Raw genomic sequence first — 15,840 nt, forward strand, 5'->3', positions numbered from 1 at the left:
ATTTCATTCTGCAAGAATTAAGAAAAAATTACAGAGGCAAAGGTCTTGCTCATGAGACTCCATTAGCATGTTTAGTTCTCAGAGACTCAGAGAACTGATCTAATGTTGCAGTAAATGTGTCTTTTTCCTTTAGAATCTTTCTCCAAAGTTCCTGACTTCTCTCACAAATGTGTTTTAGTCTGTGGAGTGTAAGGCCTTGCTTCAAACCAATCAACTATCAATTCACAATTTATAACACAACATTTACAAAACAATGAGATAATGTCAATTGGTGTTTATATCAATTAAACCACTTTTATGACACTTCTATGCTTTTAAGAAAAACAGGGTGTTTTTTAAAAAACTTAAGATTAGAAATGTTCCAGTCACACTTTGCAAACATGCTATAATTATAATAGCTGTATCAAATAAAAAATAAAATAAAAATAAAAACATTGGAAAGAATAATCACGGCTGACATGACCTGTCCTGTGAGAGATCATCATAAAGTGCTGTAACACATAACACAGCATTGCTTCAACACACACATACCAGAGGACTTCTTTTGTTTGAGCACAAGATGGCTGTCTTCATTCCTCATCCTGAGCAAATCATTTCCTTGGTCTTCCTTCTCTTCTGTGAAACAAGATAAACTCTACTTACTCTGTGTGCAATTAATATTGTTCATTAAACATAATTAGGTTAAAAGTAAGATTCAGACCAGAGCATTTGATGAGTAAATGTGGATTCAAACATATTTTAAACAAATGTACCTGGGAAGAGCTGATCATGGCAAGATTCACTGAGACTCAGTAAAAGCTCTTTTAGTTTTTAGAAAGGTTTGTGAGGGTTGGCTCTTAAAAGAGCTGTTGAGCTCGATATTGTAGACCTGAAAAAGAAGAACAGCATTATCTGCAAACAATCCTGCAAGACAGAAAGGAAGGAAATATTATTTCATTACATGGAACTTACACATTACTATATACTTTAATACATTACTTATACATTATTTTTTAGACCATGAAAGCATCCTCAGCAAAGATGCTGTATAATTAAATGTTAAATGCATCCATTATTAAAAGCAAGTCATTAATAGCAATTTCTAGTCATGGAGATCACGTATAGTGGGAACATGAACTAATGGGGCTTATTTGAAGTAATTTAATGAGAAGCCAATGAACAATATAAACTTTCTGACTGTGTGGGGCAACAGAGGCTTCTCCTCTGAATGCATTTTTAGGTGCTTCTTCAAGTATGATGCCCTAGCAAATATTTTACCGCACTGATCACATTTATATCCTCTTTTTTCTGAATGAGACTGCTGATGTACTTTAAGACCGTACGCTTGTGTAAAACTCCTCCCACATTGATCGCATACGTTCTGTTTTTCTCCAGTGTGGATCCTCATGTGCTTTTAATTTTCCTGAATGAGTAAATCTCTTTTCACAGTGTGAACACTTGTAAGGTTTTTCTCCAGTATGGATTCTCTGATGCAGTTTCAGTACAACAAGAGTAGCAAACGCCTTCCCACAATCAAAGCACACATGATCTTTCTCACCGCTGTGTGTTTTCTGGTGTAATTTAAGAGCTTCTGCTTGTATAAAACTCCTCCCACATTCGTCACATGTGTACGGTTTCTCTCCAGAATGAGTTTGTGATACGTAACCCCTTTATTTAAGAAACTCTTTCCACACTGAGAGCAGCTGAAAGATTTTTGTCTCTTGTAAATGGGTCTTTACACTGTACAAATTAAGCAACTGATATTGAGACTGAACTTAACAGAATTCACATTACCTCAAATACAGTACTTTTTAAGTACATTATCCCAAAATAGCTTTTTAAGACTAGATCCAGAAAATCTGAGAAACATTAAAGATGCATTTAGTTTTGATGTTCAATTATCATCCAACTTAGGCCCCGTTTACACGATGGGAAAACGCAGATATTTCCCTGCGTTTTGGCCTGTCATTTACACGAAAACGCAGTTTTTAATCCCTGAAAACGATTATTTCTAAAAACTCCGGCCAAAGTGGAGATTTCTGAAAACGCCGGTTATGTGTTGCCGTGTCAACTCAAACGTCACATTATGCGCCAGAAAATGCTTAACGTCATGCGAGCGCCCTATGTTTTAGAGTTTGTTTGGGTAACGTTACTGTTTGATTATGGATGCTGTTAAGGTGGTACTCATTTTAACGCTTTTTCCTATATAAAGTTTCAGTTCTTGTCAAAACAACTGTTTTCATACAGCGTTAGCTTGACGCTGTTGCCCATATTAGGAGTTTCCTGTTATGACTTTCTGCGCTCTATAAAGAGGATTCTGATTGGCTTGCATGGCTTTATCCTTCTCCCTACACTGCCACCCATAGGTTTGGCATAGTTATGATGGCGCTCGACGGCGTATTTATGCGGGTTGATGTAAACGACAACTTTTTTGAAAACGATGTTGTGTGCACGATGTTATTTTTGAAAACGGAGGGGGGGGGGGGGGTATTCATTTCTCTAAATACCCGGCTATGTGTAAATGTGGCATTAGTCTTCAATGTCAATTCAGTGGATTCTGGGATCTGGAAGTCAAACTCCCAATGCTGAGGTACAGTTTATGTACACAGACCAAGAAATCTTATTTGCAGTAACACACAAATGCACACATAGACCTTTAAACAGATTTATTTGAGGAAGACAAAAAACAAAAAAGTACCTTAAGTACAACATTGGGGGGCAATAAAGGGCTTTTTCCCCCAGTGGTTAAACTAGCATGTTCTCTGCATGCATGTCCACAGGTGGCTGGGACACTTCTGTCTGGAAGGACATTAATCATGGAAGAGTTCAGCACACATTTGGTTTGAGACCGACTTCACAGCACAGAATTAGTCTGTTCATTTAGAGGCATTCAAACCCACTACAGAAAACTCCATGCATGCAACACAAACATAACTTTTAGAGATAGATGTATTCCAAGTATTACAAAATCTAGTTTAAAAGCCATGCAATTAAAATGTCCAAATTCAATTACTTTGACACTTCAAAAATTAAAATGTGTCTGTGTGCGTGTTGGGGACCCAAGAATCAACAGAACAAATACCTTAAGATGCAGGTGTACATATACGTCCTCCAAATACAGAGCTGCAGCACTTCTCTTTTTTCCGGACAGTCAAAGTCACTGACACACAACTCTTCACACGGTCCTTTTACTCCAGCCAAAGTCATTGGACATACTCCTGGCTTTTCTGTTACACAAACACAAGGAAACCAGATCACAGAAGAACTGCAATGGGAAAAAAAAAAATCTGACCAATGCATCAGTATAGCAGACCTTTAGGTAGAGCCGTACACCGATGTCCACATCCATTGCTGTAGCATTTTCTCATCATTCGGACAATCACCATCATGAGAACCCAACTCAGCGCAAACACCTTTTATTCTGCGAGTTTTTTTGGACACACGCCTGGCTTTACTGTTACATACACAACTCATTAGGCTACTAAACTCCTCACTGCACTTTGGGAAAAAAAAACAAAAACCCAGATTCTCCATGTTTCGTGTTTTGACCGTACAGAATTGGCACTGCCCATAATGGAATAGTGCACAACCTGCACAGTTGCAGAGCCTATGCAGTTTAATAGACGGAGAATAAGCTTCGTGCTATAGAGCTGAATCAGCCCTTCTGACTGGGAAGTTCTCTGGATTGCTCGCATTATAAAAAGGACATTATACGAGTAACAGACAAGTCCAGTGTTAGATTTGTGACCCAGACTCAGAATTCGTGCTCTTCATTTAACCCATCCAAAGTGCACACACACACAGAACAGTGGGCAGCCATTTATGCTGCGGTGTCTGGGGAGCAGATGGGGGTTCAGTGCCTTGCTCAAGGAGACCCAAGTCGTGGTATTGCCAGCCTAAAACTGGAACCCACATCCTTAGTGTTAGGAGTCAAACCCCAACCACTAGGCCACGAGAACCGCACATTAATGTATAAATGCCTCTATATGGAGCCATACACTGATGTCCACATCCATTGCTGCAGCATTTCTGATTGTTTGGACAGCTACTGTCACCAGAACACTTCTAATATAATATAAAATAAAGGACACTGGTTAATATCTTAATATAATTTAAGAAATATAACAAACACTAAAGGTTATTCAGCGCTTCTTTGGGGTGGTTGAGGTTCTATATAGCACGGCTGTATAAAAGAACCGGTTAAGCACAGTATGGTTCTTCAGTGGTTCTTTATGGCAGTGCTGCTATAGCACCTTAACCACCCCAAAGACCCCATTAAACCCATGTATAGTTCCTGAAAGGTTCTCTTGGTTTAGTTGGGGAAATGGTAAATAAAAGACTTTAAAATAGAGTGCATTTGAACAAAACCTGGTTCAACCTTTTTGTCGCCAAGGCCCAACTTTTAGGAAATATTCCAGGGCCCCCACACAAGACTTTATGATCTCAGTAAAGCACAAGTGATTAAAAACAGCTTCTGCCCTTGTAGTAAATTCATAGCAAACATATGAGAGTGGAGTAACGCATCTTAAATCGGAGGAGAACGGGGTGGGACACAGCAAGACAGTTCAGATACTGAGAGACGTCAGATTCAGTTTAAATTATGAGGAAGGAGGCATAAACCCCGGATTATAGATGCAAAACAAACAAAGACCCACACATTAATATAATATTAATACCTGTATATGGAGGCATACACTGATGTCCACATCCATTGCTGCAGCATCTCTCATTGTCTGGACATTCACGATCACCAAAACACTTCGAAACACGCTCCTATCATGTCTTTGTCATCAGGACACACTCCTGGCTTTGCTGATTTAAAAAAAAAAAAAAAGTAATCAAAAAGACCATTAAACATTACTAGTAGGCCCTCTCATTTCGAAGAATACTGAATAGATATATATAAAAATGCAGTAGCCAGCAATATTAACTTCTCCACTGTGATTCAGTCATTGTACAAGTAAAATGAAGATGGAGGTATTGAAGGTGCTGTATAGTGCATTTAAAAGAAAGGTGCTAAATGGCACTTAAATTGGCTCACAGATTACAAGCCAATGTAACACTTTGTGATACTTGGCACCCTTTTTTAGTGTACCATCACAAGCACAGCTAGCCTGGCCAGCCAGACTTACATCAAGATGTTTAGTCTGGAAACTCTCCATAGACGAGGCTTACTCCGAGGGGCGGGATAAACGGCTGTCTCTCAAAATCCCTCTGCACGCAATCAGAGCCATATAGAGAGAGAGTTGCGACAACTCCATTGACTCCAATGGAACGCTTTTTTTACAGCAATGGCGGCTCGTGGAGCCCCTCAATAGTTCCCGGAAGTAGCAGCAAACCGATGCCGTGCCGTAGAGATGCAGCAGAACAAACCGTTTGCGACGCACTTTTAAAAGGTAAGACGTTTAAATAATACGATTGTAAATTATTAGTACATCTTAATAACAATAAACAGTAAGTTAAAACATTCTTGTAGATTATAACTCATTAAATGAGTAGATTTAAGGGATGTTATCAGATAACTAACAGATTAGGCTAGGATTGTAACATTAGCTGAATAAAGTTAGTAACGAACACCCTATTAATTGTAAAATCTGTTCTCTTAATTCAGTTTCATCCATCGTGTTTGGAATTAGAGAAAAGGAGTCTATAAACTTTTTCTGGGTGGGGAAAGTTGGCTAACGTTACATAGCCTATTAGCAGTGTTGGGGAGTAACTAGTTACATGTAACAGCGTTACGTAATTTAATTACAAAATAAATGTAACAGTAATCAGTTACAGTTACTAAGAAAAAATGAGTAATTAAATTACAGTTACTTATGAAAATTGTAGCGATTACAAAGAGGATTACATTTGAATATTTACACACATCCACATACAGCTTATTTCTTTCCCAAATTGCACTAAGACATATGGCCCATAATCTCCGAGACGCGGAAAACACATTCGTAGAATCCAGTCATAAAAATGGAATTCAGCCTATAACGCGGACGCAATATGCCACATTTTGGACGAATAAATCAAAAGTAGGTCAGTACACTTGAATCAAAACCCGATATGGACTGATGTCTGAGAATATTAAGCCGCAAAAAGAATGAATATGAATCCTGCACGTTCTGCGTGTCTGTGGAAATCAGGCGCTGACTGGACATCGGGAGAACCGGGACTATTCCCGGTGGCCTGGCAGACGATTTGGCCTTCTACTTTAATATTGTTATTGTATAATTGCAGGCCGAATATACTAAAGCGATTATTTCCAAATCCGCCATTCGATAATTAAATCTCTAATAAATCATGAATCAGTTAGTCGTGACTGGCAATGGTTGGGCTCGCGCGCTCTCTGCGCCTCCGCCGAACGGTTTGGATCAGTAATCAATGCGAGAGAGAGAGACCGGAGTGAACTGTGTAAGCGCACAGCTGGAGTAGAGAAGCGACACTTCTATTCAGGGTTTCAGGTGCAGGTCAGTTTCATCTGTAAATATGCTAATGTAGTTTTGTCTTTGTTTACTTAGTCAAGCAGCAGCAGCACATTGCTCGCAATCACTCAAAATACTGTATAAACGACGTCATTATTATCTTTTGTAATGTTACAGTAGTAAGTTAGCAGACAAATCATCATATTTTATCATAGGTTTAGGGGGAGCTAGTGCATACAAAAACACAACCCTTAGGAAAATTAATGTAGCCTATGGTATGGCACTAACCGTGGTTTAACTATGGAATTTGAAGTAAAAATAAATTCAAGTGGTAATTCATTTGCCAAAAAACTAGATTGCACTTACAAAACATGGTAAAAGTCAAATAAAAATCTTCAGTATTAAAGTCATGAGAGAGATGGATGGATAATGGAAGTGAAGGTGCTGTTCAGGAGAGAACTCTTAATTACGTTGCAAGTTCCCCAACCTAAGGATTCACATTTTTTCATGTCACGTCCAAAAAAAAATAGGGTTGTCCATGTTTCAGAATGGGTTGTGGGTGTACGAGTGTGAGATTTCCCAGCCTATTTTTTTCCCAGTCCGCCCCTCATGGAAATCACTTCATGAGCAGGGCCGGCCCGCGGCATAGGCGGTATAGGCAAATGCTAAGGGCGCCACTCATTCATAGGGGCGCCAGAATGAGTGAACGAGTGAATTTCTTTTTTTTTTTTTTTTACATATTTTTTTTTATAATAGGCTACTATTTAAAAACCATCAATTCGAAATACTACCAAATAAAGCAAAAAAAAAAAAAATTGTCCGGCTCTTCAATCTTCCCCCACCCATCGAGTGCTTGAAGTGCGTCAGAAACAGAGCGCGCGCACGATCAGTTGTTGGTAATTTGTTGTGTAGCGCATAGACATGTATAGAAAAGCCTTTCTATACATGTCTATGGTGTAGCGTGCCCGACGCCACATCCAATGTAGACAGCACTGCTTTTGTTAACACACAGCTCGTAGAAACGGGCCTGGCAGCTCGCGCCAGTTCTAGACACGGTGAAAGTTTCCTGATTGTGACGGAAGGCCGAATTTACATGACACATTATAAATGCGCATAGATACAGTGCCAAAGAGAAGAGGATAAAGACTGAGGAAAATTGATGTAGTGAATGAACAATTTATTGCATAGGAGTAAGAATTTTATGGCAGTTATTTTTGCCTTAAACTTAATGTTAGCAGTTGTTTTGAGTCCCTAGACTGTGATTTTGTACAATCATGTAAGTTTTAAGACGCATTTTTTATTATCACTTTTTTATTAATGTTTTACTCTACAGTTGTGCAGTTTTGGGGGGATACAGTACAGGCCAAAAGTTTGGAAACATTACTATTTTTAATGTTTTTGAAAGAAGTTTCTTCTGCTCATCAAGCCTGCATTTATTTGATCAAAAATACAGAAAAAAATGTAATATTGTGACATATTATTACAATTTAAAATAATTTGTTTTCAATTTATTATACTTTAAATTATCATTTATTTCTGTGATGCAAAGCTGAATTTTCAGCATCATTACTCCATTCTTCAGTGTCACATGTGACATCCAGTCTATCACATGATCCTTTAGAAATCATTCTAATATGATGATTTATTACGAGTGTTGGAAACAGTTCTGCTGTAATGTGTGTGTGTGTGTGTGTGTGTGTGTGTGTGTATATATATATATATATATATATATATATATATATATATATATATATATATATATATATATATATATATATATATATATATATATATATATATATATATATATATATATATATATATATATATATATATATATATGCTAAATCATGAACACAATGACAGGGTGAAATGGGCTGTGATGCATGGGGCACCAGGTAAAATCTTGCCTAGGGCAGCAAATTGGTCAGGGCCGGCCCTGCTCATGAGCATTTTTTACTTATTTTGAGAAACTATCATCATATCATATACAAAGAGACAGCAGTGTTTCAAAAAGACACCAATGTTTCAGGAGTTTAGTACACAAAATAGGACACATGCTTATTAGATAACCTTATTTGAGTTGATGTATATGCTTTTATTTTTTTATTAACTTTTTCCCCAAACCATTGTTAGATGCAGTTAGATGCCTGTAGTTATGCAAAGATTTGGTTTCAAAAACAGTATATATAAACTATTTCTTTTGATTTTAAATCTGCTTTGACCTTCAGATCAATCTCTAAGTAAAAGGCAGTACTAAAGTCTGATTGTGTGGTGGATGTGTTCAAATGTGATCATCTTAATTCAGGTGATGAAGGATGGTGAAAGTCTGATAGTATTGAGCTCTAAACCTGCATGATGTAAAATGGTTGAAGATGATTAACAGTTGCAAATTAACATTCATTAGAAGTTTATAAAAGTAATCAAAATGTACTCAAAAGTAATTAGTTACATTACTTTATTAAAGTAATTAAAAAAGTTACAATACTATTACATTTTAAATAGGGTAACTTTTAATCTGTAACCTATTACATTTCCAAAGTAACCTTCCCAACACTGCCTATTAGTTCAATATTAACGTTTGACCGCGTGTGACAGCGGTAACTGGAAGTGGTAAAATGAGGTTTTAAAGTTTGTTCCTTATTTACATGTATTAAATAATTAAATTCGTTAATAATAAAATGCACCCTATTGATATAAATTTAGAGTGAATTGAGTTTGCAAAAACATGGGTGGAGTGTTTTTAGTCATTGTGATTCATTGACTATTACCTGTCTATATTATATAACCTATCTATATTATAATACTACTGTATTATATACTTAAACTTGTTAGTGTATAAAAGTAACATAATGTAACATTCTGTGGGTGCTGGTAGGTGGAGGATTAGTGTGCCACTGGACTGTTCTGTGATGGAGCATCAGTGAGGATGCAGGTCAGGAGTTTTTTTTTAAAGCTGCATTTTCATTCTTTATTTTTCTTAGTGCTGCCTTTGCATTGTTAGATTTTTTTTTTCTTGTCTCTTTAATTTTTTAAATAGACCCAGGTAACTGGCTGATGGTTCACTGGAATGCTGATTGACTTGCTGCTGGCTGACTGAGTAGTGTCAGCTGTCCCTGTCTCTCCTCTCTAGCCATGTCCTCTATTTCTTCACTGTCACTTTCCCTTGTCTAAGTGTCCTCATTCATTTTTTCCACAACCTTTGAAACTGATAGAGGCAGAATACATGGAATTGCTAATTTCAAATATTGAAAATATCACATCACTTCAAAATTAGAAATATTACTTCAACTAGTATGAGGTTGTACTTGTATATGTATCACCTGAAATAATATAGCTGTAATCAGCAGCGATTTGCTGTATGTTTACAGGTCTAGGGGTGCATCGTGGAGCAGGGGCACTCCTCTTTTTGACCACAAAAGGTTGTCGGAATAGCACCTGGTCTCAGCCTACTGTTTATTTTTTTGGTCATGACAAATTGGTTTTCCTCAAAATGTGCCTGCAGATTGACTTGAGTTTAGTTTCCACAAAATGTTTTTTTTTTTTGTCTACCCACATATTAAATGCAGTTATAGGTAACACTGATACTCCCTGCAATGTCTCAGCTCCCTGGGTTTAAATAAATTTAAGTATAATTACATAATTTTTTGTTGTTGTAATTTTTATTTATATTTAGATTGCTGCTGCTGATTTGAGCCAACCATTATTTTCTCCTCTCCATGTCAGCGGGGAAGCCATACATTTGCACACCTTCCTCTGACCGAGTGGAGCACCCCATGCAGCACAGCAAACCATGGTGGAAACTATGCAAGGACAACATGAAAGAAAGGACACATACAAAATGCTTCGAATGCTATTAAATTTATTAAAAATGTATTCATGAATTGCTGTAAATAGTTAATTGCATTTATTTCAATAAAAATACAAAGAAAACGTAATCTTGTAATATATAATTACAATTTAAAATAACTTTTCTATTTTAAAATGTAATGTACTCATGTGATGCCAAGCTGAATTTTCAGCATCATTACTTTTGAATGGCAGTGTACATGTTTGTATACGAGTATGCCTGAATATATTGTGTATATGAATAAGTACATAATTATATTAATATATGTAATTGTAAGAATTGTAAACAATAAGCTTCATTTTACATTTACATAAAATGCTAATTACTGCTGCTAACAGTATAGTGCAGTGCAAGCTGAAAATCATCTGTCACCATCTGTCTCTGTACTATACGAAAGTCATCAATATGACATCAGTTAACATGAGATCAGTGAAAAAAACAACAATATGTAACGTAAAAAGGCAAATGCAACCAGTGTTTATACAACTTAACGTTAGCCTGAAATAAGTTTAAAATAACGGTAAGTTAATTGAACACTAATCCTCAAAAATGACCTGATTTGATATTTAAAAAACAACATCGCTATAACTACATATTCATGCTACATACATATGTCGGTGTGTTGTATAAATATATAAAATAAATGCATTTATTGACTCCTTATTACCAGAAATCGCAGTTTTGTCACTCTACTATCAGTTTGAATGGCCGCCAACGCACTTCCTGGAACTATCTGAAGTCTACATGGATCACGTGACAACCAAACATTTCGAACTTCCGTTGTCGCAACTCTCTCTCTATGGCTCTGGACGCAATAGTATAGCGCTACAACCAATCAGAGCAACGAAGAAACTCCAAACACATCTTCCTTTTTTAAAAATGACTTTTCTAAAAGTGCCATTCTTCGCTCTTTTCTTAAAGAGAAACTTAACTCCAAGTCCTCCAGAGTCGCGGCCAAAGCCGATTCAAAAGATCGTTGTTCGACAGCTGCAGCCACCATTCTTTGTTTTCAAGCGGCAGCCGTCGCAACTCTGTCGTCATATGTTAAGCCCGCCCCGCCTGCTCTATACACGACGTGATTGGCCTGACCCAATCTGGGGTTTTGCTGCTAGAAGGTGTATTGAGAGCTGCTAGACTGTACTCTAGGCTGCGAAATACATTTTGCTGCCGCTAGGGTGCGTCTAGATTTCTAGGCTAAAGCACAGCAGTTTCATGCACAAAAAAAAAAAAAAAAAAAAAACCTGCATGCAATCAGACTATTTGACCAAGGGGCTTGTAAGGTAGTACTTCATTAATGACTTCATTATAAATAGCTTGCATGCTAAATTGAATGGAGTTGTTAAATGGATAAGGTACAAAACATTTGGATTTTCTGTAAACAAAATTGATCTTTACAATGGAAAAAAATATTAACATTACAACATATGATTTAAGATGTAAACTTATTTAAACTACACCAACATACACATTTTTATGAAGTTAAAAGAACTCACCTCATATGTGGCATATTTTTTGACGTCTTTTGTGCTCAAGCACACAGAGAGACACAACAAGACAGCGATCAACGAGTAGCACACTCGAGCTTTCATCTTCTCAACAAAACACACAGCAAAACACACTCAGGCCTAGTCCACACGGACACGGGTATTTTTATAACCGGAGTTTTTCCTCCTGCGTTTAAAAAAAATAATCCCGTTCACATGAAAACGCAAAAACACGCTATCAAGCGCTGTCAAGAGCATGCCACACCTGCAGGCGGCGATATAACCCAAATTGTAAAGTCACCTTGGCCAATCAGAAGCAGTCAGCGGCGCACAATCTTACGTCAAACACAGCGGATAACGGCGCACACTCTGACGTCGCAAGGCAAAAACCCCGGTTATACTGTCCACACGACAACACTGCAACCGGCGTTTCTGAAAATGCTCACCCTGGCTGTAGTTTTCAAAAATGTTCGGTTTCGGTGGCCTGAAACTGCGTTTCCGTGTGGATGAACGGCCGAACCGCGTAAAAAAAGTCACGGTTATAAAAATACCTGTGTCCGTGTGGACAGGGCCTCACTGGTCACCATCCCTGGAGTAGCCTAATTATGTAACCTGCACAAACTGACACAGAAAATAATAATAATAATAATAAAGTTTACAGTTTTTGAGTCATTTCTCAATAAACAGCCAACGTTTGCAAATTTGAATTTAGTCAATTTAAAATTCAAGTTCCTATATAGACGATTAAAAAACATTTAGCTTATAACTATATGAGTAGGCTAGGCTATACCAGCACTTGTCGTTTATAAAACTGGTTTTTAAATAAAAGTGAATAGGTCTCTAAACAATAAAAAAAATGCCATTGCAGAAAATATGTTTTCATGTTTAGTCACTAGGGGACGAGATCAGTGTTCAGTCAAAAAAAAAAAAAAAAAAAACGTGTCTAAGTGCAGTAAAAAACCTAAATATAGTTTCAAATAATTTTAAACCATAATAAAAGAATAAGACTTATCAAAACAAATAATACAATAACTGTACTACAGTCTTGTCCCCTCAGAGATGCAAGCTATTATTAATCCCATATCACAATATATAAATATAATATAATAAAAAAACTTGATTCAAGTCAGTTCTTCAATGGATTCCGTTCAAGTTTGGAATGAGGGAGAGAGGCATTACATTGGTGCCGTGACCCGGATGGGAGTTAGGTTTAGGTGGATGAGTGTAATGGTGGCAGCGAGTAAGAGCTGTGCAGGTAAAACCTCACTCCCCTGATCTCAAGAGACACCTAGACGCTAGTCACTGCAGTCATTTAGCTTCCTTGTCAGTGCGTCCGCCTCCCATGTGTTCTCTCGGAACGAGAACGAGGTGTGGTGGTCAATTGGGGTTACATAAGGACATTTGATAAAACAAAAAAGTTTCTGATAAATTTTCATTTGTTTTTAACGTGCATTTTTGGACTAACCCATTATGTTTTGTGCTGTTCTGTGTTATAAGCAGAAACATGCGTTCATGAGTTTTAAATATGACAATCTTTAAGAAAAAAAGCCAACAAATGTTCATTGTATATAATTGACCAAACGTAGGTTCTGCATGTGAGAAGGTGAGTTCTACAGGGAACGATCAAAGCGATGCAAATATGCTTGCGTGTTTGTTCATTCGGTTGACTTGAACCATCGCTGAGCAATGATCAAAAGGGGCACCAAAGAGCGCAGCGACGTTTCAAATCGAACGAACGAACAAACATGCGAGAGCGATTTGAAAGCACAAGGAGCCGTCTTCTCGTCTGTCACGAATGTCACACAACGATCGACCTGGACAGTGCAAACAGCCAGAATCTGGATATTTTAGGAAATATGAAAATCCTGGCGGTGACTTGTCACGTATGAATGCCGCATATGGCCACCATACTGCATAAGGGGAAAGTATGATTAGCCACTTTTTACTATTGTGGTCCTCAAGATAAGGGAAAAAAGATGCAGAAGTACAATTAAATTATCTGTCCTATCCGAAAGAAAGTATTCCTATAATTTTAAATGATCAGAATATATCTATGACAAAGGACTCTAAAAATATGGCTTCTTATAAAAAAATAAAAATTAAATAAAAAAATGAAAAAAAGTGTTCTCATGGCTCAGTTTGCCCTGGGTTCGGGGTAAGTTGACCCGAGGCGAGTCAGTGGGTAAGATGCTCCATCTGGGTGTGAAATGACCATCTGATCAAATCTGATTCAAACTCATGTAAATAAATACTATTTTAAAAATGATTTGAATGATTTTCTTTCACAGACAGTCATATTAATTTTCTTAAAGTTGATAAACAAAAAAAATGGTTAAAACTTAAAAACTTTAACATAAAACCAACTAAATGAAGTTTCAATAAATTTCGATATTTAATTGTTAGCATTTCTTGAACAATACGTTGAACACCAAGTTGTTCAACTACAGCACAAGTTGTAGCCTTCCTAAAAACTGACTAAACAGATGGTTTGTTGGCCATTAGTGACTATAGGTGGAAATATATTTGTATTCATTCATTTTTATTTGTTTTCATAGCAATATCTGGCAACACTGCCAGAACTTAAACTGCTAGAAATCAAAAAAGCCCACAAACATGTTATTGACAAGATACAACATACTTTTCGGTGAGGCCAACCCAAAAATAAATCAATAAATCAATGAACCAATAAATCAATCAATAAATAAAACACACTTCATTATCTGTCAGAAACGTAAAAGAAAGTTACATTTTAAAAATAAAGTAGCATATAACACTAGTGTAGAAATCTGTATGTATCTGAACAAGTACTGTATGTTGAATCTTTGTTATTTCATATTGTAGTTACTGTACATTTTCACAAAGTCGTGCTGACATCATTCATAAGGGCACTATACAAGATTATTATCTATATAGCAATGATTATTAATGAAAACTATAACAGTGAATGATAAACTGATAAAAATAATATACCCCTAACCCTAAAGTAATATGACATAATTTAACAATGCTAATTTCTCCAAAACTGAGAAAACATCACAAACATCTACTGTCGGTCGCTTTCACAGTGTATAGTGTATATAATGATAGGGTTATTATAGCACAAATCCCACCCATACCACAATCATTTTCAAACCCTGGCTACAGCCTTCCATTCCCCCAGTGTGTTTCTCCTTTTCACAGTCTGGCAGAAATGACGTGTGGTGCCAAAATACATGACAGTAAAAGTGTACAGTTGCCAAGATGAAGTTGCCACTGGCTCAACTTACCCCACTCTCCCCTACTTCTATTGAAGATGAAAAGCAGGCTCAGAGAGTGAGGGAGAGCCCACTCTTATCAAAATATCTACAATAAAGTCAGTTATTACAGAGTGTGCTATATTCTCTTTTAATTGTATATTTGAACAACTGGATAATTCTTACTAACAAGAACCCACCCTCCTTGAGCCCCCTTTTTTAGTTTGGGCCACTGCCCCTCAAAATGTATCTTCACTGTCCTGCATACCGAAAATAATTTTTTTCTTGTGCTGAACACAAAAGAAGATATTTTGAAGAATGTGGGTAACCAGTCACCATGGACCAGCAACTGTTTGACTTCCCACATTCTTCAAAATATCTTTTATGTTCAACAGAAGAAAAAAAACTCAATCAAAGGAACATGAGATTTTTTGCCATTACCTCCGTGCTATGGTCAAGCCGGACATCTGAGCCATATAAGAGGCTCACCGTTCATAACACTGACGAGGAGTGGGGTCTGCAATAAAGATGATCAATATGATATCCAGACATCGCCAAGTCTGTCTCACTTAAAAACTTGTCAGCAATGTTTAGGTCACTGGCTACATCTAGCCATTGGTAAGTTAAGCATCTAAAAAAGGTAATGGTTTTAGTGCTAAAAACAGCATATGAGGATTTATAAAATATCTTAATGGATTCACAGCATTTAAGGCTGTCATGTTTGACTGCATAATTTAGAAAATACTGTTGTATTCGCACTGCCCTAACAAACACCAAATTGTGTGTGGTTGTGTGCTGTAAAGGCAGGGATAAATAGAGAGATAAATGGTCTATTAACTCTCCTTGATACTATTTAATAAATATGCATGTGCTATATA

General features: G+C 36.9%; 2 protein-coding genes across 12 annotated transcripts in view; one reads left to right on the forward strand and one right to left on the reverse strand.

Annotated features, from left to right (window-relative positions):
* Nucleotides 1-15,840, forward strand: part of LOC132159557 (balbiani ring protein 3-like) — a 286,577-nt gene that overhangs the window by 25,085 nt on the left and 245,652 nt on the right. The window lies entirely within an intron of this gene.
* LOC132159562 (uncharacterized) overlaps nt 1-15,840 on the reverse strand; it is a 92,036-nt gene that overhangs the window by 22,565 nt on the left and 53,631 nt on the right. The window contains exons 13-14 of one of the 11 annotated variants that reach the window (XM_059569111.1): nt 3,062-3,206; nt 2,631-2,778 (exon numbers count right to left, since the gene is read on the reverse strand). The exons of 7 other annotated variants lie outside the window; for them this stretch is intronic. In XM_059569111.1, coding sequence (XP_059425094.1) covers nt 2,730-2,778; nt 3,062-3,206 — 194 coding nt within the window. In that variant the 3' untranslated portion in view covers nt 2,631-2,729. Of the gene's footprint in view, nt 1-2,630; nt 2,779-3,061; nt 3,207-4,655; nt 4,792-15,840 lie in introns of those variants that run through there. 3 more of the 11 variants (XR_009437870.1, XM_059569116.1, XM_059569119.1) reach the window with 3 other exon arrangements.

Source organism: Carassius carassius, chromosome 16 (genome assembly GCF_963082965.1).
Source record: "Carassius carassius chromosome 16, fCarCar2.1, whole genome shotgun sequence".
Taxonomy (NCBI): Eukaryota; Metazoa; Chordata; class Actinopteri; order Cypriniformes; family Cyprinidae; genus Carassius; species Carassius carassius.